Source organism: Syngnathoides biaculeatus, chromosome 7, assembly GCF_019802595.1.
Source record: "Syngnathoides biaculeatus isolate LvHL_M chromosome 7, ASM1980259v1, whole genome shotgun sequence".
NCBI classification, from domain to species: Eukaryota; Metazoa; Chordata; class Actinopteri; order Syngnathiformes; family Syngnathidae; genus Syngnathoides; species Syngnathoides biaculeatus.
Window position 1 is genome coordinate 10,587,374 of NC_084646.1, and position 26,331 is coordinate 10,613,704.

The 26,331-nt window shown below is 45.5% G+C and overlaps 1 protein-coding gene across 1 annotated transcript; it reads right to left on the bottom strand.

Moving 5' to 3' along the window:
- Window positions 1-3,199: 3,199 nt before the first annotated feature.
- Window positions 3,200-25,931, bottom strand: LOC133503078 (ralBP1-associated Eps domain-containing protein 2-like). Its single transcript, XM_061824219.1, has 13 exons — window positions 25,735-25,931; window positions 13,909-13,983; window positions 13,188-13,316; window positions 13,025-13,088; window positions 11,363-11,525; window positions 10,606-10,669; window positions 9,478-9,586; window positions 9,250-9,395; window positions 9,108-9,169; window positions 8,145-8,204; window positions 6,323-6,400; window positions 6,114-6,229; window positions 3,200-5,436 (listed from the first exon to the last, which is right to left on the bottom strand). The coding sequence occupies exons 1-13, from the start codon at window positions 25,856-25,858 to the stop codon at window positions 5,241-5,243; spliced, it is 1,386 nt and encodes a 461-aa protein (XP_061680203.1). The 5' UTR covers window positions 25,859-25,931; the 3' UTR covers window positions 3,200-5,240.
- Window positions 25,932-26,331: the final 400 nt, after the last annotated feature.

The following is a 26,331-nucleotide window of genomic DNA, read 5'->3' on the forward strand; positions in this document are numbered from 1 at the left end:
TTTGGAATGTTGCGAAAAAGAAAAACTGAGCCACAGACGTGGAACAAGTGGGCTAAGGGTATTAACTGGAGTTGATGTTTGTCACTTGCACAGAAAGACCCAAAGTGACATCACCGGAGCAGCCTCCACACGGCAGACGTGGAAGTCAATCAATCACCAGACCTCAAGCCAATAAAGCATGCATTGTACCTAAAGTACACTCAACTACTGATCACGGTTTTCTTACAGGTTCTTGTGGAACGTTTACCCAAAACCTGTGACCCAAGTCATGCAAATGCGACTCCAAACGTAGAAAATGGATCTCAGCTTTTGACCTCAAAGAAAATCATATAAAATTCTCCCGAAAAATGATCCCTCTCTCATTATGGTGGCGTTTAGCAAACCGAAATCATTTTGGTGATCCTGGCTGACTTGAGATCGACGTTGAGGCTCGTTTGACTTCAGACAGCGAGACAAAAAACTTCACCGTGCGTGTCGACTTCTGGCTTCAACTGCGGCTCGCGTGGCGCACACAAATGGAAAAAGTTGCCGAGCGAAGTGACGTCAGCCCACCGAGAGGGAACGTTTTCAAGTCCGGGTTAAAAACAGCACTTGAACTGCCCTCAGACTCGGAGTCCAAGGCCTTGTTTACCAACGCCGCCGTCTGCATTTGCTTTTCCAGCCGGAAGAACGAGGGACATTGTGAAGCGGCGAAAACTTCAATTAACTCCTGCGGATGATTTGCCGATTAGCGGTGTGACGCTTTAGCGCATCATTCTGTTAGCGAGTGAGGTATTCAACAGGGAGCCATGTGTGTCCCGGGATATTTTCGAGACAAATAGTAGCGGAGGGATCCGGCAACACGGCCATCGCTAAAGGCCCCGCTTGACCTTTTTATTGTTTATTTTTCGGAGCGTTTGTGTTAGGAAAACAGCCGCTCAAGTCCCGCATCTGTCCGCGCCGTTTCATCTGTCCGCGCCGCGCTAATAGCAGGATGGGATCGGCGTGTTGATGTTTCCGAAATGACGCCGCGTCTGCCGCTCTCGGAATCGGCGGGTAGAGCGCTCGCTAATTGCCTTTCGAGAAACGAGAGATAAGAACGGCGGCTGTCGGAGGAGAAGAGGAAGCAGCGTGTTAGCATGCATCGCATTAGCTTCAATGCTAACACGTTTAAATGCATGCATTGGAAAGGTATTTTTTATTATTTATTGATTTATTTATTTATTATTATTTCACCCAAAAAAATCTAAATTTTGAGTCACTTTATTTTGAGCCAACCAATTTTGGGGTAATTGGATTTTAAAAAGTTATGTTTATGTTTTTATTTTTGTGTGCATTGTAAACAGTTATAATATCATGAACGTCTGATAAAATTAACTCAAAATTTTACAAAAACTCATTGCTTATGCACAAACAATTTCTATACATTTAAACACTGTGAATATTAGCAAAATTGGTTGACGTTTAACAAAAAGCAGGTACTCTATGTCCAAATTTGTAGATTAAAAAACATTTTTTTGTTCACATTTTGGATTGGAAAAAAAAGGGGAAAAAAATCAATTGTTGCATTCCACTTGCTTGCATTTCAGGGAGGAAAAAAAAAAAACGCTTTGTCAAATGTGAAAAATAAGTCACTTTATTGATTATTTGAGTCATGACAGTCTTCCAGTTGCACGAAATCGGAAGCGTGCAGCCCGAGCACATCGACCACTTTGAGAAGACACAGTAAGAAAAGTCTGAAGCAGAATCGGGTCTTTGCATAGTGGTCCAAACAGTTCCGAGGGTTATGTTGGTTTACATAATTTTTTTTTCTTTCTTCTTCTTCTTCTTCTTCAACGTGAATGCTCGAGCGGCTCAGTTTGAGCGTTTTGCTTTTTTTTTTTTTTTGTCGTGGTTGTTCCTGGATTCGGTTTGGCAGACACCGCGTGCGCATCCATAAATATAGAAGGACTTGTGAAACTTTTTAAAATGCGATAAATTAAAGTTAAAAATTCAAAGAATACTGTAAAATATTGCCGCTGATGCTGCAAATCATTTTTGTATAGGATAGTTGACCCGTGTAGTACAAAGGGGGTACAGATTGCTTTGGACCCTGAGTAGCAAAAATTGGGTGAGAGCTGAGGCCAATCATAACTGCACTGAAAAAAAAAAATAGATATATTCATACACATTTTCTTTCCCCAAATATATTTTTTTAGAAACTGGGATTGTTGGTTTGGGGTTGTTTCGCCACTTCCTTAACCCTAACCCGAATAAGAACAAACCTGAAAAACAGAAAAACTCGGGAAAAAAATAATTATTCTGAACCACGAGTATGTGGGGGTCCACTTTACGTCTGCAATGTGTACACCACCCCCCCTTCGCAAAAGCAGTTCAGAATATTTCCATGACATGCTTTTATTTTATGGTGACCCAAAACATGCGCACTTAAATGGGAAGGTGTCACTATTCGCCAGAAAGAAGATTCTGGATGGGGGGTGTGAGAGGAACCTATCCGCAGTTATTTGTGAAAAAAAAAAAAAAAAAAAAAAACACCTCGTGGCATTTTGGTGCCGAAGAACCATGTTGAAGTGAGAAGAGGCACTTCATTTAGTCAGGCCAGGGCCTCATCTAAGAGGAACAAAAGTGCTTTGCTGCCACCTGGCGGCATCTCTGAGGAATTACACCCCGTTTTGGGGTTGCCGCGGTTTACTGCACACGCCGTGGCGACCCCGAAAGGGACAAGCCGAAAGAAACTGTACGCGGTGTTGGACACGAAATCTGAAGCGACGGAAAGCAGGCAGACGCAAAAATTGAACTGCCGTCAATTTGCAACACAAAAGGACTCTGCCGAAAAATTCTTTAGCATGTTCACAATGATCCATTAAACAATCGTAGTCGTGGAAAACGGCACAGGTCAGTCATGTTTTTTTCTTTTTGTTTTTCAAACCGAGTCCATTTGACATTCATCACAATTGCTTGGTCAGGGCAAAATTGGACGAAGCCAAAGAAAAGTAGCGCGGCGGCCGACGGGATTGGAGGACTCAAAGTCCAACGGGGACCTCGTCTTTCCAAAGGTCTGCCTTTTTGCATCAAAGCAGACCCGATTAAACAACGAGCCGTCGTCGGGGTCACGTGGAGGCCACGGGACGCAGGAGGTCCAGCTGCGTTTCCAAGGTGACCCTCTCGCTGTGGACCACCTGCAGCCAAGACAAGGGAGACGAACATCAACTCCATCCTCAAAAAAGCCCAACAAAGGAGCGACTTCTTTTCACTGCTTCTGGGGAACCGCGGCCTGTCACAAGACCTGCTGAGACAGTTCTACACTGCGGTCATCCAACCAGTACTGTGTACCTCCATCACAGTCTGGTTTCGGGCCGCCACAAAAATGGACAAACTCCGACTGCAACGGACAATCAAAACCGCTGAACGGATTGTCGGCACCGCTCTACCCGCTGTTCAAGACTTGCACGCTACGCGAACTGGGTCCAGAGCGGCCAGGACAAACTCCGACTGCAACGGACAATCAAAACCGCTGAACGGGTTGTCGGAACCGCTCTACCCGCTATTCAAGACTTGCACGCTACGCGAACTGGGTCCAGAGCGGCCAGGACAAACTCCGACTGCAACGGACAATCAAAACCGCTGAACGGATTGTCGGAACCGCTCTACCCGCTATTCAAGACTTGCACGCTACGCGAACTGGGTCCAGAGCGGCCAGGACAAACTCCGACTGCAACGGACAATCAAAACCGCTGAACGGATTGTCGGAACCGCTCTACCCGCTGTTCAAGACTTGCACCCAACGTGAACTAGGTCCAGAGCGAGCAGGATCCTTTCGGATCCTGGCCACCAGCTCTTCCAGCTCCTTCCGTCGGCGTCTTCTGTTGGGTCCGGTCCGCGAAGGACGACACGGGACGAGAAGGAGCAGCTCGCCGAAGTCGTTGTGGGCCGTCGCCACGGGAAAGGAATCCCGGTCCAAAGGTCACGGCGCTTGTGACGGATCGTCACGGGAAGGAAAGACCGCGGGACGCCGACAACATTAAGTCGTCCGGCTGGCGGCGTTTCCAGGCAGCGTGAAAGCGGCTTCTCGTTTTTGTCTTTTGAATGAAAAAGATGTGCAGAATCTTTCAAGCTTCTTCCTTTTGATGTTTATTTTTGCAAATATTCAAAATATTGCGGGGGGCTCGCGAGAGGCCCCGCGCGCCGGCCTCATCGCCTCCAACAGGTGAGGGATCCTCGGCGGAGGCTCTGGTCCGGTTTTCTGACGGTCCGGCTATTCCCGGCAGCGGGGACACTCGAGAATGCCGACGAGTCGTGCGGCATTCCCGCCCGGCTATGAAAAGCGCGCACGGCGACCTGTCGAATTCCGAAGATGCCCCGAGGAAGGCGACAACCTCCCTCACGTGTGGGGTTCTGTTCTGTAACCGAACGTCGTCGCTGACGGGAGGAACGGCGGGCGCAGATGCTAACAGACAAAACTGCAAGCTAAATACTTTGTTACTGTATTTAGTTTGAATTTTTGCATATCTATATTTTGTTGTTAGGTTTTTGGCTAATTCCAATTTTCCTCTATCGTAGCTCTGGAATATAATTACAGTCTGACTTTGTTATGTTTCATAAAGTTAATGTGATGTCCATCTTTGCTCATTGTTTATTGTAAAATTACTTTTGATACTTAAAGGTCCCATTTTTATAATATTTGATATTTTTTTTTTTTAAAAATGGTATTTGCAAAATAATTTGAGTTGAAAATGCCCAGGATGTCCTTTTTCAAGAAATTGTAGTTGCTCCAAAACACTTCTGCCTTCATATGAATTTGAACTTTTTAATTTGCTATGCTCTGATTGGCAGTACATCATATTTATATTATGCACAAAATATTTCCAATACAGAAAATATATATACATGTATATTTTTACATGTAACTTCCACCCAAGTTGTTTTCTGTGAAGATACTTTTGCTTTTGCCCAAGCGGTTTTACTTCCAGGTACTTTAAGACCGCTGCATCCGTCCGTCCCTCCCGGGCGGGTCACGCCGACTCGACGACGCGTCGGACGGACTCTCTCGCATTTGGCCGAGACGTGTCGGAACGACGTCCAAATGTGAAAAATCGCACGGCTGCGCTTGTAAGGGGGGGAATGTCTGAGCGCGAGCAACTTTTGGACGGCGCGTACCAAATAGAGTCGTCCCCCCTGAAATGACGGCTGTCAGACTGACTTCATAGTCGGTGTTACATATTTGGAGCTTCCCTCAGTCGACTGTGAACGCCATTGAAATGTTACTTTTTCAACTTAGAGATTGAATTTGAAATCAGAAGTCCCGGAAAACAAGGACGCCGGGACACGAAGTCCGCCGAATCCAAGGTCACCTTGAGCCGCTGCTGAAGTTCGCCGTTGAGTCGCGTCAGCACGGCGTTGCTTTCCTTGCTTCTGCGAATCGCCACGTGGACGGCTCGCTTCTGCCCGGACGTCCTTCTGCCGGGGAGGAAAAACAAATTTCATCCGCCGCAAAAAACGTGCGAATAAGCAAACACAAGCAGCCATTTTTTCATTTTTCTTTTTTTTTTTGCCAGATTTTTTTCAATATTTCTTAATCTTCTGTGATATATGTTGTCTTTTTTTTTTGCCAGATTTGTGTGGCAGTTGTCCATCCATCCATCCATCCATTTTCTTTGCCGCTTATCCTCACGAGGGTCGCGGGGCGCGCTGGAGCCTATCCCGGCTGTCAACGGGCAGGAGGCGGGGTACGCCCTGAACCGGTCGCCAGCCAATCGCACGGCACACGGAGACAAATCATCATTACACCTATGGGCAATTTAGAGTGTCCAATTAATGTTGTGGGGATGTGGGAGGAAACCGGAGTGCCCACCCGGAGAAAAGCCACGCAGACACGGGGAGAACATGGAAACTCCTCACAGGCGGGGCCGGGATTGAACCCAGGTCCCCAGAACCAGCTGATCCACCGTTGTCGTTATTTCTTTTTCCAAATCCTTTTCAGCTTTTCCATCGGTCACTTTTGTTGTCAACATAAAAAATTTTTGTTTGCTAACTCACAAGTCGTAAAGTCATCACGAGACAGACAAACAGATGAATTCTTTTTTTTTTTTTTTTGGCGCGATATCTCTGCATGAAAGATGCTAACTTTGACTCACTTTTGAGTAGGTTTAATGAAATGCCCGCTAGGTGGCGCCAAGGACTCCACGTTCCGGCTGTCTGACCGGAACTGACTTCGGGCTGGCTTCTGCGGGCCCGGATTGTGACTCGGGTCCTGGAAGAGAGATTAGAACGCGTCACGGCGAGAACAAAAGTTCCACGATGCAAAAAAAAAAAACAAAAAAATGCCGTTGAAATAATTTCTGACCCGTTTGGGGCTGGCGGACGAATTGGGGCGACTTTGCTCACGTCTGCGGCGTTCTTCTGGTTTCACAGCGCTCTCGTCCTGCAAAACACGCAAAATCGTCAAGAAATGATCATTAAGCATCAGTCGGTGGTGGCGAAGAGACCTCTTGCTCATAATGACCTGCCTGCGTGGCTTTTCTCCGGGTGGGCACTCCGCTTTCCTCCCACAAAAAAAAAACAAAAAAACCGCAACATTCATTAGACACTCGAAATTGCGCGTCGGTCTCCTGTCTCCATGTGCCCTGCGATTGGCTGGCGACCAATTGCGCCTGCTGCCCAATGGCAGCTGGGATTGGCTCCGGTACTCCCGCGACCCTTGTGAGGATTAGCGGCTCAGTAAATGGATGGCTATATTTTGACTGGTGATTGTTATTTGGAAAGTGAGAGAACCGTCAAATTGAGCAAAGAAAAAGTTTACCGACCCCCACCGACGGGGCTCTGCACCCCCACTGACAAAAAAAAAAAAAAAAATAAAAAAATAAAAAATAAATGAAGGGATCTAATTTGTACTTGTAACGCATCTCCGAGGGTCCGGTTTTAGTTTGTGTTCATCCTTCTTGAAAATACACACATCCGAGGAACGGGCTCATAAGACGTTCCCGAATCCGGATCCTTCGAAGGCAAATGGGAATAAAACAGCTTCGGGGATTTGTTCGAACCCCGCGGTCCTGGTTCAAGTTTTTCTCGGATTTGACCCACTTCCGAACGAACACGGCCACGAAATCACAAAAGAGACAAAAGAATAAAGCGAGCTCAAATATGACGCTAAAGCCTGCTAAGTTGAACTTCTGTGTGCGGCTAAATAAGATGAAAAATAAAAATAAACGGCAATCGCGTAAACTTTGCCTTTGTGAAGTCTGCTGGTGTGACACACACAAACATTCCGAAACGGCATAGATGGGCGAATGAATAACACTGACCTTTTAAACCAACCGACTGACAAATATTTCAACGCAAAAAGTAGATAGAAAGACATAATAATAATAATAATAATAATACTCCAGCTGACTGAGCAGCGGTCTTCTTCCTATAGGTGTATTATGCCGCCCCCTGGTGGCCAAGGCACGTCTGCACACTCACCATTGCATTCTTTCCATTCCATTTATCTCACTACTTCGATGTTTTCATGCTATGAAAACTTTTAGTAGACTAAAACGGATTGGTATTCATTATTTATGTATGTTTCCATACATTTTTAATGACTCTTAAAAATTCATCTCATTTGGATAAAAGAAAATTCTTAATCCTCATTTTATTCTTTAATTTTTAAAACGCCTTTCGCCACAAAAAATGTACACCCTCTCATAATATGCCCTCAATACAGAAAAAATGTCTTTATTGAGAAAATAAAATATATATTTTCCTTTATATGAATGCGAATAAGGGTTACATTTTTTTCTTTACAAATTACAAATTTACATAACTGTAAAATTATGGATTTTTTTTCAATAAATAATGACTAATGTAGAAAAAACATTTTTGTTGTTTGGAACAATATATATTTTAACAGTTTTTTTTTCTTGATAGGAGTACAACTTTAAAAAGTATTCCTTTCCTACAATGATAACCTTTTTTTTAAAAAAAAAAAAAATCAAATAAAACTCATGACATTTTTGAGGAAAATGTTCATCTAAATTCTCATTTATTCTTCTATTGATAGTTTGATTTGTTTTCATCCGGTATTTGATATTTGATCTCTTTTGGCGCAACTCGGCCGTTTTGCTCGCCGCTCACGCGTGACGAACGTCATCAGAATTTTGCTTTCATGCGCCGAGCTCGCTCACCTCTTCTCTGAAGCCACTGAAGTCTGCAAAGTTGAGCTGCTGGACTTTGGTCTGAGGAACCTGAAATGGAAAAAGAAAAAAAAAAAAAAAAGTGGTGAGGAGACGTCGCAAGACGGCAACGCGCAAACGTTTCGAACCCAAGTGGAAACTCCCAACACCAACAAGTCCCAAAACTTGGACGTTGACCAATAATGTGCGGAAAAAGAAGATTTCAAAGGTAGACGCGGTGACCATTTGGGACTTTTTACGGTGGTTTTATGCTTGTTTTACGTTGGATCTTATTTCCACAATTATTTCACACCTTGGTAAAAAAAAAAAAAAAAAAAAAAAAAAAAAAGATAATAAAAGACATGCCGGCATTACGTTAACTTAGTGTAAATGAAAATGGAGACTTTAAATTGCCCGTCGGTGTGATTAGTTGTTTTTGTCATGTGGCCTGCGAGTAGCCGGCGACCAGTTGAGGGTGAAAAGCACTGCTGCAACCCTTGTGAGGATAAGCGGCTCAGAAAATGGATGGAAAACAAAATATAAGATGTGGGCTTTAATTCATCGTCTTGATTACAAAATGTTAAATAGCGGTTAAAAGTTGTTTGAAAAGTCAGACATGAGAGATCCCATCAATATTTGATTCTTTTGGCATCTCAAAAACGGCAAAAACTCGGAACCGCAATTGAAATCATCACCCAGCCGTGATCCGAGCCGCCTATCCTCACGAGGGTCGCTGGAGTGCAGGAGCCCGTCCCAGCGGAGGCTCCACCATGCTTCCGAAATAAGAAAAAAGGAAATATTGTAGTTATTCGACAATTTCCATCAGTGGACCGAACCCACATTTTTGTGACATGGTTTGTGACGTATAAATCATCTTCCAAATATGTGCTTCTGTTTTCGGGGAGCGCGCTGACTAAATGTTTCTCCGTATTTCCATTTCTTTCCTTCCTTGGGGGAAAAATGATCCCATCAAACCTGCGACGCCGACGGTCTGGGAGGCAGCGCCGGGGGGACGGGCGACCATTCGCTTCTCGCCCCTCGAAAAATCAACAACAACGATCTTCGTTAGCATTCTTATAAAAAGCGAAACCAGGACGGGTGTGCCGGCGAAGGGCACCTGGCGCCCCCTGCTGGAAGACCTTGTTGAGGTCCAGCGAGGAGGCCCTGGAGTGGCCCTTCTTGGGGGGTCGCAGCGGGGGCGGCGGCGGCGGAGGCTCCTCGGCCCTCCTCGACGCGTCGTCCACGGAAGCGCTGGAGAAGGATCTGGGGGGGGGGGGGGCAGACGGCGGGCGGGGGTCAAAGGGCGGCCGCGGCTCGGCCACGTCACCTGCGATCCAGCTCGGACCTCGGTCGACTTTGCCGGTCCTCGTCGCGGGACCGAAGATCGGGCGGGAGGAAGGCGCCTGCTTCCCTCGTCACATTCGCACGTTTCCGTCGCAAAGTGGCAAGTCCAACTGCAAAAAAATAACAATGAAATAATTTCATGACTGGGCGGCACGGTGGATCAGCTGGTAGAGCGTTGGCCTCAGTTCTGAGGACCCGGGTTCGATCCCAGCCCCGCCTGTGTGGAGTTTGCGTGTTCTCCCCTGTGCCTGCGTGGCTTTTCTCCGGGTGGGCACTCCGGTTTCCTCCCACATCCCCCCAAAAATGCAACATTGATCGGACACTCTAAATTGCCCCAAGGTGTGATTGTGAGTGCGACTGTTGTTTGTCTCCGTGTGGCCTGCGATTGGCTGGAAACCGGCTCAGGGTGTGACCCCGCCTCCTGGCCGATGACAGCTGGGATAGGCTCCCGCACTCCCCGCGAGCCTTGTGAGGATAAGCAGTGAAGAAAACGGATGGATGGATGAATTTCTTGACTGTTTTGTCAAAGCAATTATGCACTGAAATCTGAGAAATATTTAGTGACTTACATTTTTTTTAAAAAGCCTCAATTATATACACATCAATATTTTAATTCCAATTTATTACATTTGCCTTAAATTATTCAGAATAATTATATTATGCAAAAGTAAATAAGGAAGTGAGAGCAAGGGTTAGCACATGCATAAGCCAAAAAAAAAAATGAACAGAAAATCTTTCATTGACGTATTTAAACAAATATCAATTATCTTATTTTTAAATTTTATTATTCAAATCAGAAGTTAGCCTTTAAAGTAAGACTATGGTGTCCAAAATGCCAAAATAATTTCAAAACTAATGAAAATGAATTTCATGACTATCCATTTGAATGCAAGAACGCAGTTGTATGGAAAACAAAAAAATGGTCATTTTGCGTTCTGCGATATTGCGACCATCCGTTCCATCTGAACCAGGAAGGACAAAGTACTGCAGGCCTGAAACACACAACGCAGTACGCTGACGATAAAAAAAAAAGCGCGCCGGGCTAATAAAAGTAATAATCCGCACGTTTCTTTCACTCTCTGCGTGAGAGACCTTTTGATTTTCTCGTCTGAATTATTGTTTTCCATACCTTGTGTTTTCCAGGCTTCCTCTTTGGAGTCTTCTTTCCTCTTGGCCAGCTGGACGCTCTCATCCTACGACATAAGACGGTGGGAGTCAGTCCATATGAAGCTTAACGGCGCCCCCTGCAGGCATGGGAGTCCGGTTCCGGTCCCGCCGTCCTCAAAGGCGATCAGCAGCTGCCCCCGCTGCCGAGAGGCAAACACGTTGTGGACTTCCGACCGTCGTGACGTGCGACGTCAGGACGTTTCCTCGGTGGGCCGCCAAAGGTCAAAGGTCAAACCTCGGGCCATATCCGGGGCATCATTTTATGCGGATCGCTTCGGCAAATCACGTCCAAAATTCCACATTTTCTTCACTTTTAAACAGTAAAAAAAAAAAAAAAAAAAATCACACGAATCTTCTTTTGTTACCAGACAGCAAAAACTCGTAAAAGTACTTTGCTGGATTTCTGTTTTCAAAACTCGCTCGCCATCACATTGTTTGCTGAAATGAAAACGAAAGCGTTTTTGCCACATTTGGCTTTAATTCAATGGACCCTGTGCTGCTCCTTCTGGTGTGTGAGACTTAGCCACTAGGGGGCAGTATAAGACGAGACATACGGATGCGGACATTAGCCGGTCACAATAGCTCAGAAAGGCGCAGTATTATTAGTTCTTCGCAGAGGATAAAGAATATATGCTCATGAATTTTGTTACATGTTTGTGTCTGCAACAAATCAATCAATCGCAAAAGCTGCTTCAGTAATTCATCTTCACTTCACGTACTTGAGGGGGGACGGCGTCGCCTGGCGCTCCGGATTCGAGATGCAGCCCGGGCGGGAGGCTGTCGGGAAGAGGGTAGCCGTACTTGCGGGCCACGATCAGGTGGAACGCGGCGCAGAACTCCGGCAAGGTTAGAGCGCCGTCCCGGTCCACGTCGCTCAGTTCCCTTGGAGCGAAAAAAAAAACAAAAACGATCAAAACGGTTCGAGAAACCGTCAAAAGAAGAGAGAAGGTGCGGAACAGAATCATGGTTTGGAAAAGTGGGAAAAAGGTTTCCAATCTGGAACAAACTAGGATGTCAACCAGGAGACACTGATTCATTATTATTATTATTATTATTATTATATTATTATTATTATTTTGTCTCAATGATCTTTTCCTGGCTAAATAAAGGGTTAATGGAAAAAAAATAATCAGAAAAAAGTGTAAAGCTCTTGATTAGATTATTTTAGCACAAACTTGGAACACCCTTTTCATTGTAAATAAAGTATGATAAAAATATTTATGCATGGAACAATGTAAGTTTTATACCAAGTATCACATAAAAAAACTAATTGTGATTCAATTAAAACTTATTGCATATAAGTTAAAACAAAACTGTACAAGCATGTATTAAACTTGGGCAGTAATACTGTCACGAACCACTGGAGGGAGCCAAACATTACGCGCTCACACACAACGAACGAAACAACAAAGGCGGCCGAACACGTCGACTCCAAACTGCGTCGCTGACAAATTTGTCCGATTCAATTTATCCCGATGTCAATTTATCTCGTCACGATTGCGACGGGATAAACAGAGAAATGCTGAAAATGATGGTGATTTAAGCAGGCTAGGCTAACGTATCGGCTAGTCCTGTGCGGCTGACAAAGTCACCGGGTAAAACGTTAAAATTAGAAACAAATGTGACGATAATGAGATGAGCATCAATTACCGAAATTTCCGGCCTACAGAGCGCACCTGGTTATAAGCCGCACCTCGTGGAAAGGAAATAGCATACGTAAGCCGCACCTGTGTAAAAGCCGCAAGTGCCCACGTCGAAACACCAAATAGTTACAAAGAAGGACGGTACACAGAAAGTGTTTTCAAAGTTTCAATACCTTAGCTTAGCTTAACATAGCAACAACACGGTAGCACGAATTGAGCTTGTAAAAAAAAAACAGCTGTGGAAGTAACACAGCAGCAACGCAATAGCGCGGCGCTAATGCTAGCGTGGCACTAACGCTTGCATGGCGCTAACAGGGCTAGTTAAAAAAAAAAACATACTGGTAAAAGTCACTGAGACACGACAGTAACACAACAGCAACAGGCCAGCGCAGCGCTAATAGAGTTGGTTAAAAAAAACGATACTGGTAAAATACACTTCCTCGGCACATATATTCCCCCGGTATCACTCTTAGCTTTTCCGCACAAGTGCCCCTCTGCGGCCGTTAGAAAAAATGCACAAATTAGCCGCATCGCCACATAAACTGCAGGGTTGAAAGCGTGTGGAAAAAAGTCACGGATTAAATGCCGGAAATTACGGTAGTTTTAGCCTGTTCAGATGTAGCATAGCTAGCTTAACAAGAGCCTCCGCTTTATCCAAAGATTAGAAAGATTTTTCCACCGCGTTAATTTAAAAACTGATTCTGACTTAATTTTATGTAGACACAGTAAAATACTTGCCAAATATGTGAAAGTTCAGGGATGGGAAGTTTGGACTTTGTGAAGAAGTTCTTTGCAACAGCGCCTGGACCCAAAACAAACAAACAAACAAACAAACAAAAAGTCCAGACAACGTACGCTAGCGGTGGGCAACATATGGATAAGGTCGTCGTTACGGCCGTACCCAGGATGAGCGCCCCCAGGTCGGGCTGCAGCCTTCGAAACTGATCGGTGTAATACTCGCGCTGTTCCTGTGTGATCCTCCAGGGGTCGCCGTCGTCATCGGCGACGCAGTCCTGCTGCTCTCTCGTCTCTGCGGTCGACATCCGTCCCAAAACTTTTGCAAACGCAGCGCTACCGTGATTCGTTTTGACTTGTAACGCAAATGACTTTTTATGGAATACATATTTTAAATGATGAAAAATTGCAATAAAACGAGTTTATTATTATTATTTTTTTAAACGTAAAGAAATCAACTGGTTGTTTAATTCTTGCCGACTGAATTTACCGCAGCCCAAAATCGCTTTTGGAAGTGCGCCTTTAAGGGGCGTGGCCTGTGAGTGACATCACAGTTTGCAACAGCGGCACGCCCCCGTCTCTCCCTGCCCGTCGGACGGGGGCATCGCGCCAAACGCGCCAACATTTTGCGCGATCGGGCACGATTTTCGAGAATTTCGTTCCGCGTCGCGACCGTCGGAGCACAACACGCACAAAAGCAGCAAAACTTTGAAATGAAATATTTTTTTTATCGGCATCTGTGGACTTCGGTCGTGGAGAAAACATCTTTTAGGTCGGCTTTAGTACGCCGAGTGACTCCAAAAACCGATCAGTTGGGACGCCACACCAAAGTAAATACTACGTGGAAAAAAAAAAAAAAAGCAGTATTTATGGGAAGTGTGGAATACTCATGTGTGAGTCGGCCGTCTGTCGTTCTTTCGGGTGGGCGTGGAAGGCCAGCGAGGAGCCGGGCGGCGAGCTGCCTGGCGGGGGCGGCACCAGAAATAAGAGATTACAAAGAGCGCTTCTCTTTGTCAGCAACAGCAGAGATGACCCAAAAGTTTTCGGTGATTTTTGCTTTCCCTTGAAAACCAAATTTAAAAAAAAAAAAAAAAAATTATTGTCATGAGCCACGAGCCGTCGATCCCGCCTCGCCTTGCGTTTCCGTGCCTCCGCCTTGTCGGACTGCCACGCCGCGTATGACCCAGTTTCTGGAATAAACCACATTGAACATTATGCCTCTGCCTCAAAGTCCTGCATTTGGGTCCGCCCCCGCACCCTTGGTTCTTGACAATTAGTAATTGACGATTACGGAGCGGACGTTAATAAGTTGTACCGACAAGTTCGCGAGACTGCCTGGCGGCAGGCGTCGACAGGTTTGTTTGTGAAAACTTTACCCGTATTCCACACTCGAAGAGTCGGCGGCCCGTTCGGTTTGGCGCCGTGTCCACTTCGCGCTTGATTAGCGGAACATTTTGCCCTCCGCTAATCTTGTGCTTTGCGCGTCGGTCTTGACGGCGGCGCGGAATTTTAATCTTCGTTCTCCGAGCGTTTAGCCGCTGACCCGCCGGGGGCGCCCAGACGTTGCGGAACGGTGCGCAACGCCAGGCTGTACGAGTCTTAAAAAAACAGGAGAAAATCTTACCGAGACCGAACAAACCCAGCTCAAGGTCCAAAGCGGAGCAAAACGATCAACCCCGCGGTTTTCAAACTGCGGGGTGTGGGGCTACTGTGAACACGTTTGATCTTTAAGTTAAGTAACAAAAAAAAAAAAAAAAGTGTTTTTTTTGCTTGAAAATAAAAATAAAAAAAAAGTCACGATACCTATTTAAAAAATACAACGGTTAACGTGGAACTGATTCTTTTGAAAGGAAATGTAGCAACTTTGAATGAGCTGACTAGCAAGTCAGACCGGGACTGAAGCGTTAAGGAATCTGGTCCTCAGCAGTGGACTCATGTTTACAAATGTGATCGACATACCGACGACCTGGAGCCCCCCCCACCCAACCCCCCGCCTCTGACAACAATAACTTCATTATCAACACTCGCGAAAGGTTAACCAAGTTCACCGGCTCAAGTGGAACGCGATGCGGGAGCCGAGTTTTGCCACAGAGGACAGAAAACCTCAAAGTGGATTCAAAGAGCCGGTCCCGGTTCCAGCAAGGAGGCCCTGGAACGGAGATCAATCAGCACCACTGGTCGGATTCGTTTTCACGTGTGTCGGCGGGAAGAACTGAAGAAGATCGGCTTCTGGGTGGCGCTGTTGCTAAGCGACGGACATCTGAACACAAACGGTGCTGCAGCACACATAGAAAGATAATATAACAATCCTCACAGACATACAGTCATGGAAAAAAAAAAAAAAAACAGACTCTAACCTGACAAAAAAAAATTCGAGATTTTTTTGCTTCTGTTTTCGAACAAAAATCGGAATTCAAACGCCCACAACAAAACCAAGAAATAACATATTGCGCGCGGCCAGACCAGCTGACCCACGGAGGACTACCGTATGAACCCCCAATCATGGCTCCAAAGAAGGCAAGTTGCTCGTTTAAAATTATTCTGCACTTTTGTTAATAAAAAATAAAAGTTTACAAGGCCGGGGGCCGAGTCGCTACAGATACGGCAATGCACTCTCGCCCTAGCGTACTCTACTACTAAAGCATACATTTTAAGCAAAAAATAAATATATTTCTTCAATTATTTTGTTATATAAAGTATTTAAACTATACATGTATTTCTACTATGTAGTTTATGATCAGGAAAAGCTAAAAAAATGCTTTAAAAAGCAAATTTTTTTTAGGCTTGGAACACATTATTTTTTTTCCCCATTCATTGTAATGGCAAACGTCGATTTGGTTTTCGAACAATTCGCTATTCGAACCGTTTTCCGGAACGGGTTTCTGGTCGAGAACCGAGGCATCACTCTATATTAGTAAATTATACCGTGCTATTTTTCTAATTTAAAATGGACATTATAAAGTTTTGTTGTTGTTTTTTGTGGGGGAGGCGGAACAGGGGCTGGAACTCGTTAGTTCGGAAGGGGGAAAGACCGTTTGGATGGTTGGAGTTTCAAACGCGGTCAGAAACCGAATTTATTTGGGATCTCAAGGTACCGGTGGAAAATGAACGGGAGTCCAAAGGTGATCCAGCACACATCCTGCCCGAGGCCCGAAAGGCCTGGCGAACCGCGCAAGGCAGGAAGGAAAAGTGGCACTGGCGCCGCGTCAAACTTCCTGACGCGCGGGGAAAACACCCAGAAACACAATAGTGAGGTAACGGATCGCCGGAAAAATCCGGATTCCCCGTGACTCGGCAAAACCACTCGCGGCGGCCGGCTCGTGAAATTGCTGCTGCTAGCGTAACGTAGCGTAGCATTCATGCAGATGCTACGGTGCGTCCAAGGATCAAAAACATTCGGCAGCGTACGTCGTACTTTTTGGCAATGCAAACTTTGACCTCCAAGCAAACAATATAAAATTCTCTAATAAATTATTTATTGCGGCATTTAACAACGCGTTGTAATTTAGCAAATCGTAACAGCTAGCATCCTTGATGAATGTTGGCGCTAGCGCGCGCTAACGGTTTCTGTGTCAAAAGTGCACGTCCGTTTAGCCAAACACTCAACCGTCACATGAGGTTAGTCTGAATTTCTACAATGTCGATTCTTGAATCAATGTCCAGCGGATATGAAAAAGTCTACACACCCCTGAGCAAATGCAGTGTTTGTGAACTAAAAAAAAACATAACCATAAGAAATCATTTCCCAAAATTTCCACTGTCAGAGTGATCTAATATAACTTGTGCGATGAAATAATAAGTAAAACTAAAGTTTGCACAAGTGCGCACACCCTCTTTTTTTTTTTTATTGACAACAAAATTCTGTTGAAAATGTATGTGCAATACATTTCAATGGAATCTTTCCCTAATCATTTCAGTTTTTATATTACAACACAGAGCCAATATTCATGCTGTAACAATGATTTTACAATTATGGATATACATTTTAGGAATCCAGCATCTGTCTCGTTTCATACGAGTACTTTGGCTTAGTAAGCTAGTCAAGTTTAGCTATTGTGTAACACCAAAAACATTTTTTTTTTTTTTTACATGTACATGTTTAAAATGTAAGATTAAAATTGTAAAATGATCACTCCTGAAAGTGTCGCATGCAGGTTCTCTCGAGAAGCTCTTCAAGAATCGATGCCTGAGTGCAGTCGATAATCATTGATTTTTTTTTAGAATATAATACATTTGCATTTAACCAGATTCTTTTCAGGAAATGACACTTTCAGCATTTAAAGTGTGCATAATATTCAAATGTATTGTAATGATATTGATATGTACCTTTTTTGAAATACAACCTTTGTCACGTTGTTGCTGAACACGTTAACGTTGGTCATGATGGCGGCACTCGGAGGGCCCAAGATTTTTTTTATTTTTTTATTTTTAGGTGGTGCAAAAAGTTGCAGATCCACTGCACTAGGTGGCATCATGAATCTGTGCAACCTTTGTTTTTGTTTGTTTTGGTTTTTTTTTTGATCGCGTGCCGTGAGATTCTTCTCCTACAAATGACGCGTCTGGGCTCAACAGCGTTTGGGAAACTAAAGTTCGGCGCCCCCCCCCCCCCCACGACCACCCACGACCACCCACGCTCACCTTGTGCAGCACGTCGTCGGGGAGCTCGGCAGCCCACGAAGAGTTCCGCCACCTCGGAGGAGGACAGCTGCTTCCCGGTGGCACAGCCCGTGCAGACCGGAGTAGGAGCGCCGCTCGTGCTCATGCGGCACCGGGATCAGCAACCCCCCCCCCCTCCCCTCCCGGCGCGCGGCTGCTCCGTCGGCTCACTCGTGACCGCCGCTTCCACAAGTCCCGGCTGAACGTTCTCCCCTCCTCCCCTCACCGCTGCTGCGGATCATCCGCCGCCGTGTAATGCAGTGCAACGCCGCGGCAGCAGGGGGGCGCTAAAGCACTGTGAGACAGTTTACATCGAATTGACGTAGATGGCGCTAAAAAGGAAAAATATTCATAAAATATACATAGTGCATGCAAACTACCTCCTCAATAACCAGACTGCAACGCATAACAGTCATACAAATGGGTACGCAAAATAGATTCATCATCAAAATCATTAAAAAAAAAAAAAAAAAAATCACTACACCAAAAGGATTGCAGTAGTCCCAAAAATAAAAGTACCATCTCTTTTTCTTTTTTTAAAAAAATCTTTAATCTTACTCTACGCCATGCAAAGTTTCGTTTTTTGTATTCATGTAATATCCCACAAAACTATAAAAATAGGGTATGCAAAAAAGACAGAACCCTCGGTGATTAAAAGGAGGTATTTGATTGAAAATATTTCCTCATTCCTCAAAATACGTGCAAGTATTAAGAATGCAGGAATGTGAAAGTGGTCAAAATTCCCACTGGGAAAACCCGCATCAAATTTTCAGAACATACTCCCTTGAAATCTTAAGGAAATACAAACAAATATTTTCCAGCTTGTATTTGGCCTTATTTAAAGTAACATTGTGCTCTTCAGGGCACACTGCCACCATGTGTCCAGGAAAACAACTGCATCCCCTCTTTTCTTTTTTTTTTTTTTTTTTTTTTTACAATAATTTACTTCTGATGTCAATAAAATTAAACAGAAAAACACAGAGCAGCAGTATTCGTTTATGTTTATTGTTTCTGGTCATGCGGGATCACAAAGTTTAACTGCGTTTCAGCTCGACTTGTAAATAACATTTTATTGGCGACCGCTTGCACAACAACCTCACGGCAATAAAACGAGTAATGAGAGAATAAAAAGTTCAATGTGTGCTGAGGCGGAAGGGAACTTGTTGTTTCTTGTCAATTAAAAAAAAAATGTAAATCCCAATTCTAACACTTTAGTAGGTGTTAAATAATTTGCAACAGATTCCGAATCCATCAAAGGACAAAACGTGTTCGCTAGCACTTATCTCGGAACAAATTCTCATTTTTTATATGAAATATCATTCTTTCCTGACAAAATATCAACAAAAATAAAAGCGACAGCAAGAACACAAACATTTCTCAGCATCGACAATCGCGCGTCTCCTCCCTGACGTGTGGTGTAGTGCCAAGATTGACCTGTGAGAGGCACCACTGAGCCACAGAGCATCCAGAAAGATGGAGAATAAAAGTAAAATTAAAATGAGAAGAAGCTAGGCTAACAGTTGACTTATGTGGTAACGCAATTGCAGCCAGCGGTAAATTCTTTCCATTTTCATCGCGGGAGATGAAACGTTACAAAAACACGCAACACGAGTTGCCTCCTCTTCTGTTTTTGCCCGGCAACAACGCAAACGTCGGCAAGCTTCCTGATTGGCTACTGTCCTGTTTAACGTCACAATCACAAAAGGCGCTAGCTCGGTTTTAACCACACGTAAGGATTTACTTTTAAAAATATGAAACGGGTTTCAAGCGGGATCCACTCGAGGCATTGAAGCGATTAGTCAGCGACTGGCGTTTTGCAATTTAAAACTCGAAGAACGAGACAACAAAGTCTTCGTTGGTCCGCATCAAGTACCAAAATACGCTGGCGGTGGAGGACGATAGCGGTTAGCTTCCCTGGATTTGGCTATTCCCGTCGCCGCTGGTCTGAAAATATTCCTACGGAAGCTGAGAGAAGCGAAGATCCATCTTCATCGCCAGAAGTAATTAGTACGCGTGTAACTGTTTTCGTAGCAACAACAGGACAACACTTGTGTGACTTTACGCTCGTAGCATTTGTCATCACAGTCAGGCGTCGGCCGACGTCACGAGCGTGTGGAAATATCTGAAGCAAGATGAGACTGCTGGCCGATCTAATCTCAAATACAATTCAAATGAAATTGAAATACAAATACTGAAAGAGAGAAACGCTTATTTTTTGGGAGCTTGGCTATGATATCTCGTTTAATAAGGCGCCATCGTACGGGACACAAGCTTGGGCAATTGGTTGAAGAAAAACGCTAATATCAGCAACTATGTGCTGAGCAGTATTTTTAAAGTGCCACTGTCAAGAAAGGTACGATTTGTATTGTATTTTATTAATGGAAAAAAAAAAAGGCATCCATTTTTTCACCACACAACATGATTTTGACGTACATGGCTTTTTGTCACTCCCGCCGTGAAAATTCTCTCGAGGGATTTGTTTGCGAGAAGAAGCAGGAAGTGACATACAGGGCAGTAGCGCACACAAGTGGCCTTGTCTGTTTCTACTAGTTTTTACCTGCTGGCAGGGAGCTCGTTGTTCCTTCGTGTTAGCCAAAATGCCGGCTCGTTGTATTGCTGGATATTGTTCGAACACTCGGGAGGATGGATTCACTCTTCATGCTTTTCAAAAATATACGGTTCGTCGTGAAAAATTGATTGCAAAGGACGAGAGCTTCGTGGGTTCCCAATGACGAGTAGGTGTGTATACAGCTACAATAATAATAATAATAATAATAATAGTTTGGGGGGTGGACAGGACATAACCCTCTCGTAACGTAGCAAAAGATCTGCGCATGTAAGTCGGCGCCTTGCACGGCTTCGGACGAAGGGCACGGCTTCGGCCAAGCTGGCTCCTACATTCTGCCTGGGAATCTGTTGTGAGTTAAAAGTGATCCGCATATCATCTAAATGTGGCTCGAAATGAAACGAAAATGTAATATTGCCCCGATCACTCGATTGTGTCCGCGGCGGACGGCTTCGGCCGGGCTGGCTCCTACATACCGTCTGGGAGTCTGTTGGTGGTTAGAAGTGATCCGCATATCATCTAAATATTCCCCCGGTCACTCTGAAAGAGCTTTCGTGCCCCATCGTGGGTGGCACGGCGAATGTCGCGATGTGACGCAATGAACAGACGTCGCAGGCAATATGGCGACCAGTTGGATGTCGAGTGAGACTTCCGCAACTTTGCGCGTGGATGACATGCTCTCATATTCATTTTTTCATATGGACATTGAAGTGAATAATGTTATTTGTATTTTCCGTTACAATATCTATTTTAGATGTTTATAGGCACGACACTTGACCTTTCATCATTTGTTTCGAAGTTGTTCGTCCGGCACTCCATCAAAATGGAACCGGTCCGTGGCACAAATATCAATAATTCACAATAATAATAATCGAGTTCGAGCTAATCAGATCTCGGTGAGCTGCTCGAACGGAAGGGAAATTTTCAAGAGCAAAAAGCAACGACCTCAGGGCATGACCCTCAAAGCGTCCAATCAGATTGTGAGATTGTCACCGCCGCTCGGGGGCGCCATTACGCAGTATCTGAAGGTTGCACTAATATAATCTTTTTTTTTTTTTTTTTTTGTATATGTTTGGTCGCACTGACAGTTCATATGGGGGGAGGGGGGGGGGATTCTTTTGCGTGTCAGGCTTCGAACGCGGTTCAACGATTAACCGGCCGCCGCGGAATGGATCATTAACTGAGAGCGCGCATCCCCCCTGGCACCCGTTGAGGATTTGTACGGCAATCTCACAGCCCGAGTCGTTCACCTTTGCTCAAGGCTTTCTTCTTTTAACGAGGGAATATGCGCTCACATTCCCCAGCGTGCCGGTTGAGAACGTTTAGTCCACCGGCGGTACAGCGACTGAACCAACGAGCGCTTGGCACATTGTTCCGTGCTGAGTAAACAGAGGAAACCAACCGTTGGTGTTTTTGCGGCTCCCCCGCGCCCAAGCCTGAGCAAACACTTTTCTTTTTTTTTTTTTTTTTTTTTTCCCCAGCATTTTACAGTTTCCCCGGACAGGAAGAGAGTCCCGCGGGGAGGCGGCGTAATTCAGGTGTGTCCCGGCTTAACCATTAAACCGGAGCGCGGCTGACCGCCGGACACAGATTGGCTCGGCGAAATGTCGGGAAAGGTCATTTTGCTGCTTTCGGTGGCGCTTTCGTCGGCTCAGCGCCTCTGCGTGCCAGGTAAAAACATGACCTGTTCTTTCTTTCTTTTTCTCGTTTCTACGATACGAGCGAACGTGATGAAAGTTGAGCGAACGTGATTCTCCGACTCATTGCTGTTGTGGTTCCGATCATCGCACCGAAACGCGAAAACGCCGACGTTGTCGGGCGTACGAAAACAGCAGCGCTGTCGTTACGCGGGTACGAGTTGTGGGTCGTGACCGAAAGAACAAGATCCCGGATGAGTTTCCTCCGCAGGGTGTCCGGGCTCTCCCTTAGAGAACGGGTGAGAAGCTCGCTCAACCGGGAGGGGCTCAGTGTCGAGCCGCTACTCCTCCGCATCGAGAGGAGCCAAAGGAGGAGGCTGGGGCACCTGATCCGGACGCCTCCCTGCGGAGGTTTTCCGGGGTACGTCCCACCGGAAGGAGACCCCGAGGACGACCCAGGACACCCTGGAGAGACTATGTCTCTCGAATGGCTTGGGAACACCTTGGGATCCCTCCTGAAGAACTGGAAGAAGTGGCTGGGCAAAGTGAACTCTGGCTATCCCTCTGAAACTATTTCCCCACGGTCGGGTGACCTGGAAAAGCGGTGGAAAATGGATGGATGGATGTTGTTATATGGATTTGAAGCAAAATTAAAACTTTGTGTGCAATCGTTTGTCTGAGCCCAAACACTCCCCTTCCGGACTCTTTTATGACACGAAAATTAAAACGATTACCTCGTCATCTTCCGTGTCGCTCGTTCCAGATCTGCGTGAGAACGAGCCAAACGTTTCGAACTTACGAATTTTCGGGCTTTTTTCAGGGAGAAGCCCAGAACAAAGATGCGATGCTGTCGTAGTCTAGTTGTCCATCCATCAATTATCTACCGTTTTTCCGGGTCAGGTCGCGGGGGAAGTAAATACCCAGACTTCCCTTTCCCCAGCCACTTCTTCCAGTTCTTCCGGAGGGATCCGGAGGTGTTCTCAAGCTATTCGAGAGACATAGTCTCTCCAGCGTGTCCTGGGTTGTCCCCGGGATCTCTTTCCGGTAGGACGTCCCTGGAACACATCCGGATCAGATCCCCCAGCCACCTCATCTGGTTCCTCTCAATGCGGAGGAGCAGCAGCTTGACACTAAGCCCACACCGGATGACCGAGGTTCTCACCCGTTCTCTAAGGGAGAGCCCGGGCACCATGCGGAGGAAACTCATTTCGACCGTTTGGATCCGGGATCTTGTTCTTTCGGTCACGACCCACAGCTCATGCTCATAGGTGAGGGTAGTCTCGTTGTCTTCAGTTTTCTTTTTAATGGTCATTCAACCAATCAAAAACAAAACATCTGAAGCGCGTGACTTTTTGTACTCCAAATATATTTCGACAGCAGGTCAAATCAGGGAAGCCGCACTCTGAAGCGTCCAATCAGATTCCTCCGACGGTCTTCCTCAGCACCCCTAGGGGGCGTATTTGCGTAGCTCAACGACAGCGCCTCAATGATGGCATCCCGGCGAAATCAACGCAGTACTCAACTTTTGTGCCCCCCTCCCCAAACGTCATTTGCAGTCGCGTTCTTAATTACCAAATTTCAAACCGATCAAAGGACAAAAGGAGTTGCTGGTTCTCCGCTAATCTGATTTTTTGCTCCAAGATCAAATCTGCGCTGCCGCAGAATCGCAGCTCATCAGCTCCCCTTTTTTTTCGTCGCAGACGCTTCGGACGGCTACAAAGTCCGGCTGAGCATCCGGACGGCTCTGGGAGACGACGCCGTGAGTCCCTCGTTCGTCACGGACGGCGGCTGACGGCGCCTGTCGCCATGGCGATGAGGCCCATCTGGTGACCGCTCAAAAGTGTTTGATGGGCTCTCTTTTTTTTTTTTTTTTTAATTGCAGTACGCCTGGAGCCAAAACGAAATGTTCCTCTTTCGAGCCACCTTGGCTTTCGCCATGAGGAACCACTTCGACGGACAGGACTTCCAGTGAGGAAATGAAATATGTAACATTTTTCTAACCCTTCTACAGCCGTGCCTTGAGATTTGTGTGCGCTAATTTCTGAGTTGTTGTTTTTTTTTTTTGAGATACAAACAATCGATCAGCTGATTTTCTTGCTTGGATTTGGTCCCCCCAAAAAAAGTTTATGGTCAAGTTTAACATAAAGAGAATTACATATTTTGTATTTAAAACGTGACATAATTATGCCTCGAATGTCCAATAGCGGCGGCACGGCGGATCAGCTGGTAAAGCGTTGGCCTCACAGTTCTTAGGGCCCGGGTTCGATCCCGGACCCCCCTGTGTGGAGTTTGCACGTCCTCCCCGTGCCTGGGTGGCTTTTCTCCGGGTGGGCACTCCGCTTTCCTCCCACATCCCAAAAACTTGCAACATTAATTGGACCCTCTAAATTGGCCCTAGGTGTGATTGTAAGTGTGCCAACCAGTTCAGGGTGCACCCCACCCGCCTCCTGCCCGTCGACAGCTGGGATAAGCTCCAGCATTCCCCGCGACCCTCGTGAGGATAAGCGGCAAAGAAAATGGATGGATGGATGTCCAATAGCAATGCAAAACGCCATAGACTGGCTAATCAAACTAGCATTGATGTCGCTGCGTTATAACCTTTCTAGAAATGGTTATTTGAACACAAAAGGTGGAGCAACAAACAGTACCCACACTCATATATTCTTTATCATCTGTGAAAAACGATTAATATTAATGAGCATCTATGTGATGGTGTTATGACGCTTTAAGACAAATAATTGTGCGGTTTAGTAAAGACTATCTATCTATCCATCTATCTATCTATTTTTCTTTACCACACATCCTCATGATGGTCGTGAGGTATCTATCTATCTATCTATCTATCTTTGCCACTCATCCTCATGAGGGTCGTGGGGTATCTATCTATCTAGTACACCACGGTACAAGACTTTTTTTTGTCATATTTTGGGGGCCAGGCAGGAACTTGTTTCAAAGGGAAATGCGGACATGAATGTTTTGAGTCGCAAATGCACAAAATGAATTCAAGTCGCTTATCTCTCGGCACGATTGCGCTTTCACTTTCTGCGCGGCTGCGCAAATATCTCGGACGCGCAGTCCTCTCGAACATTTCTGGCATTCTCGCAGGCGGAAGCCCGACCGCATTTTCGGTCATTGAAACGTTTCTGCGCTTTGTCATCAAATTTTGGACGTGGCGTGGACTCTGAATCCATAAAAGTTAACGAGTCGCGTTTGATTTGTTTGTTGACGCGACGCCTCCGCAGAGTGGCCAACGTCGTCGTCTGCGAGGAGACGCCCCGGGTGTCCTTCTGGTTCGTGGTCACGCGGCCCGACGACGCCGGCCGGCCGGTGGACGGGGGCGAGGTGGAGCAGGCGATCAGGTGACCTCCTCCTACTTCCTGTTTTGCCGCCATTTTGTCTGACTTCAAAAATTCCATTTTCCAAAGTCAGCGATGGGATTTCAGCCGCGTTTTGAACGGGACCAACGAACGGTCGAACACGCGAAGCTGCTTTAGGTTTTTGACACGGAACCCAAGAAGATCCAGACCTAGTCCAGAATCCTACTGGTTTTGATTGCTGTGTAAATGTTGTTCATTTCTTTTTTTTTTTTTTGGGGGGGGGGGGGGGGGATTGGGTGAATCGGAATCCGGTCCATACCGGATTTATTCGATGGTATAAAAAAAAAAAAAATACAACATGGAGTAGGTACTCCTCACCAGTAGTTGGCGCTACCCTGCAGCAATTTGCTATTCGGTATTGTCAAATTGTCATGTGAGTCAGAGAGAAATCCGAGTTTGATGGGCCAAAAACACCCGTCCTGGCATCGGTGTGAAAAACAAACAAACAAACAACCAAACAAAAGTTTTCCTTTGTACCTGCCAGGAAGTGTCGCAAGCGCATCAACAGCGCCTTCCTGTTGACGGACCGCACTCTGGAGTTCGTGGGAATCGAACCCACCCTGGCGGCTCCCGCGCCGCCCGCCACGCCGCCGTGGCTCATCGCCTTCGGGGTGGTGATGGGCGCCGTGGGGGCGGGATTCGTCGTCCTGGTCGTCTCCTCGGTGCTGCGAAAGCGCAGGTGAGCGACCCGCGGCCGACGACCTGCTGACCTTCCTACCAACTGACTTTTTGACCTTCGAACTTTTGTACCCGCCTCCTGATTTTCTTTTATACCTTCTGGACCTTTAAAAAAAAAAAAAAAAAATCATCGAAAATACTTTTAAATTATGACAAAAATCACTATTGAAAGTTAATTAAAAAAAGAAAAACAAAAGACAGGTTTTATGAATAAAAAAAATTACTGAAATTCAATAAAATTGCTGTCAAACACAATGACAGTGCTTATGATTAATGAGATATTTTAAAAAAAATGAAAACAGGTTTCATATGTACTATTAATAATAAAACTTGAAAATCATGAATAAAATATATTCTTGAAATATTTTAGAACATGCTAAAACAAAAAATAAAAAT

Coding starts and splice junctions, on each gene's coding strand:
- LOC133503078 (XM_061824219.1), bottom strand. CDS start 25,858: ATGAGCCACGGCGGCGTGGCGGGCGGCGCGGGAGCCGCCAGGGTGGGT. Junction 13,317..13,908: donor GACGGCCGACTCACACATGA/GTATTCCACACT, acceptor TGTCGACCGCAG/AGACGAGAGAGCAGCAGGAC. Junction 5,437..6,113: donor TTCATTAAACCTACTCAAAA/GTGAGTCAAAGT, acceptor CCTCCCCGGCAG/AAGGACGTCCGGGCAGAAGC.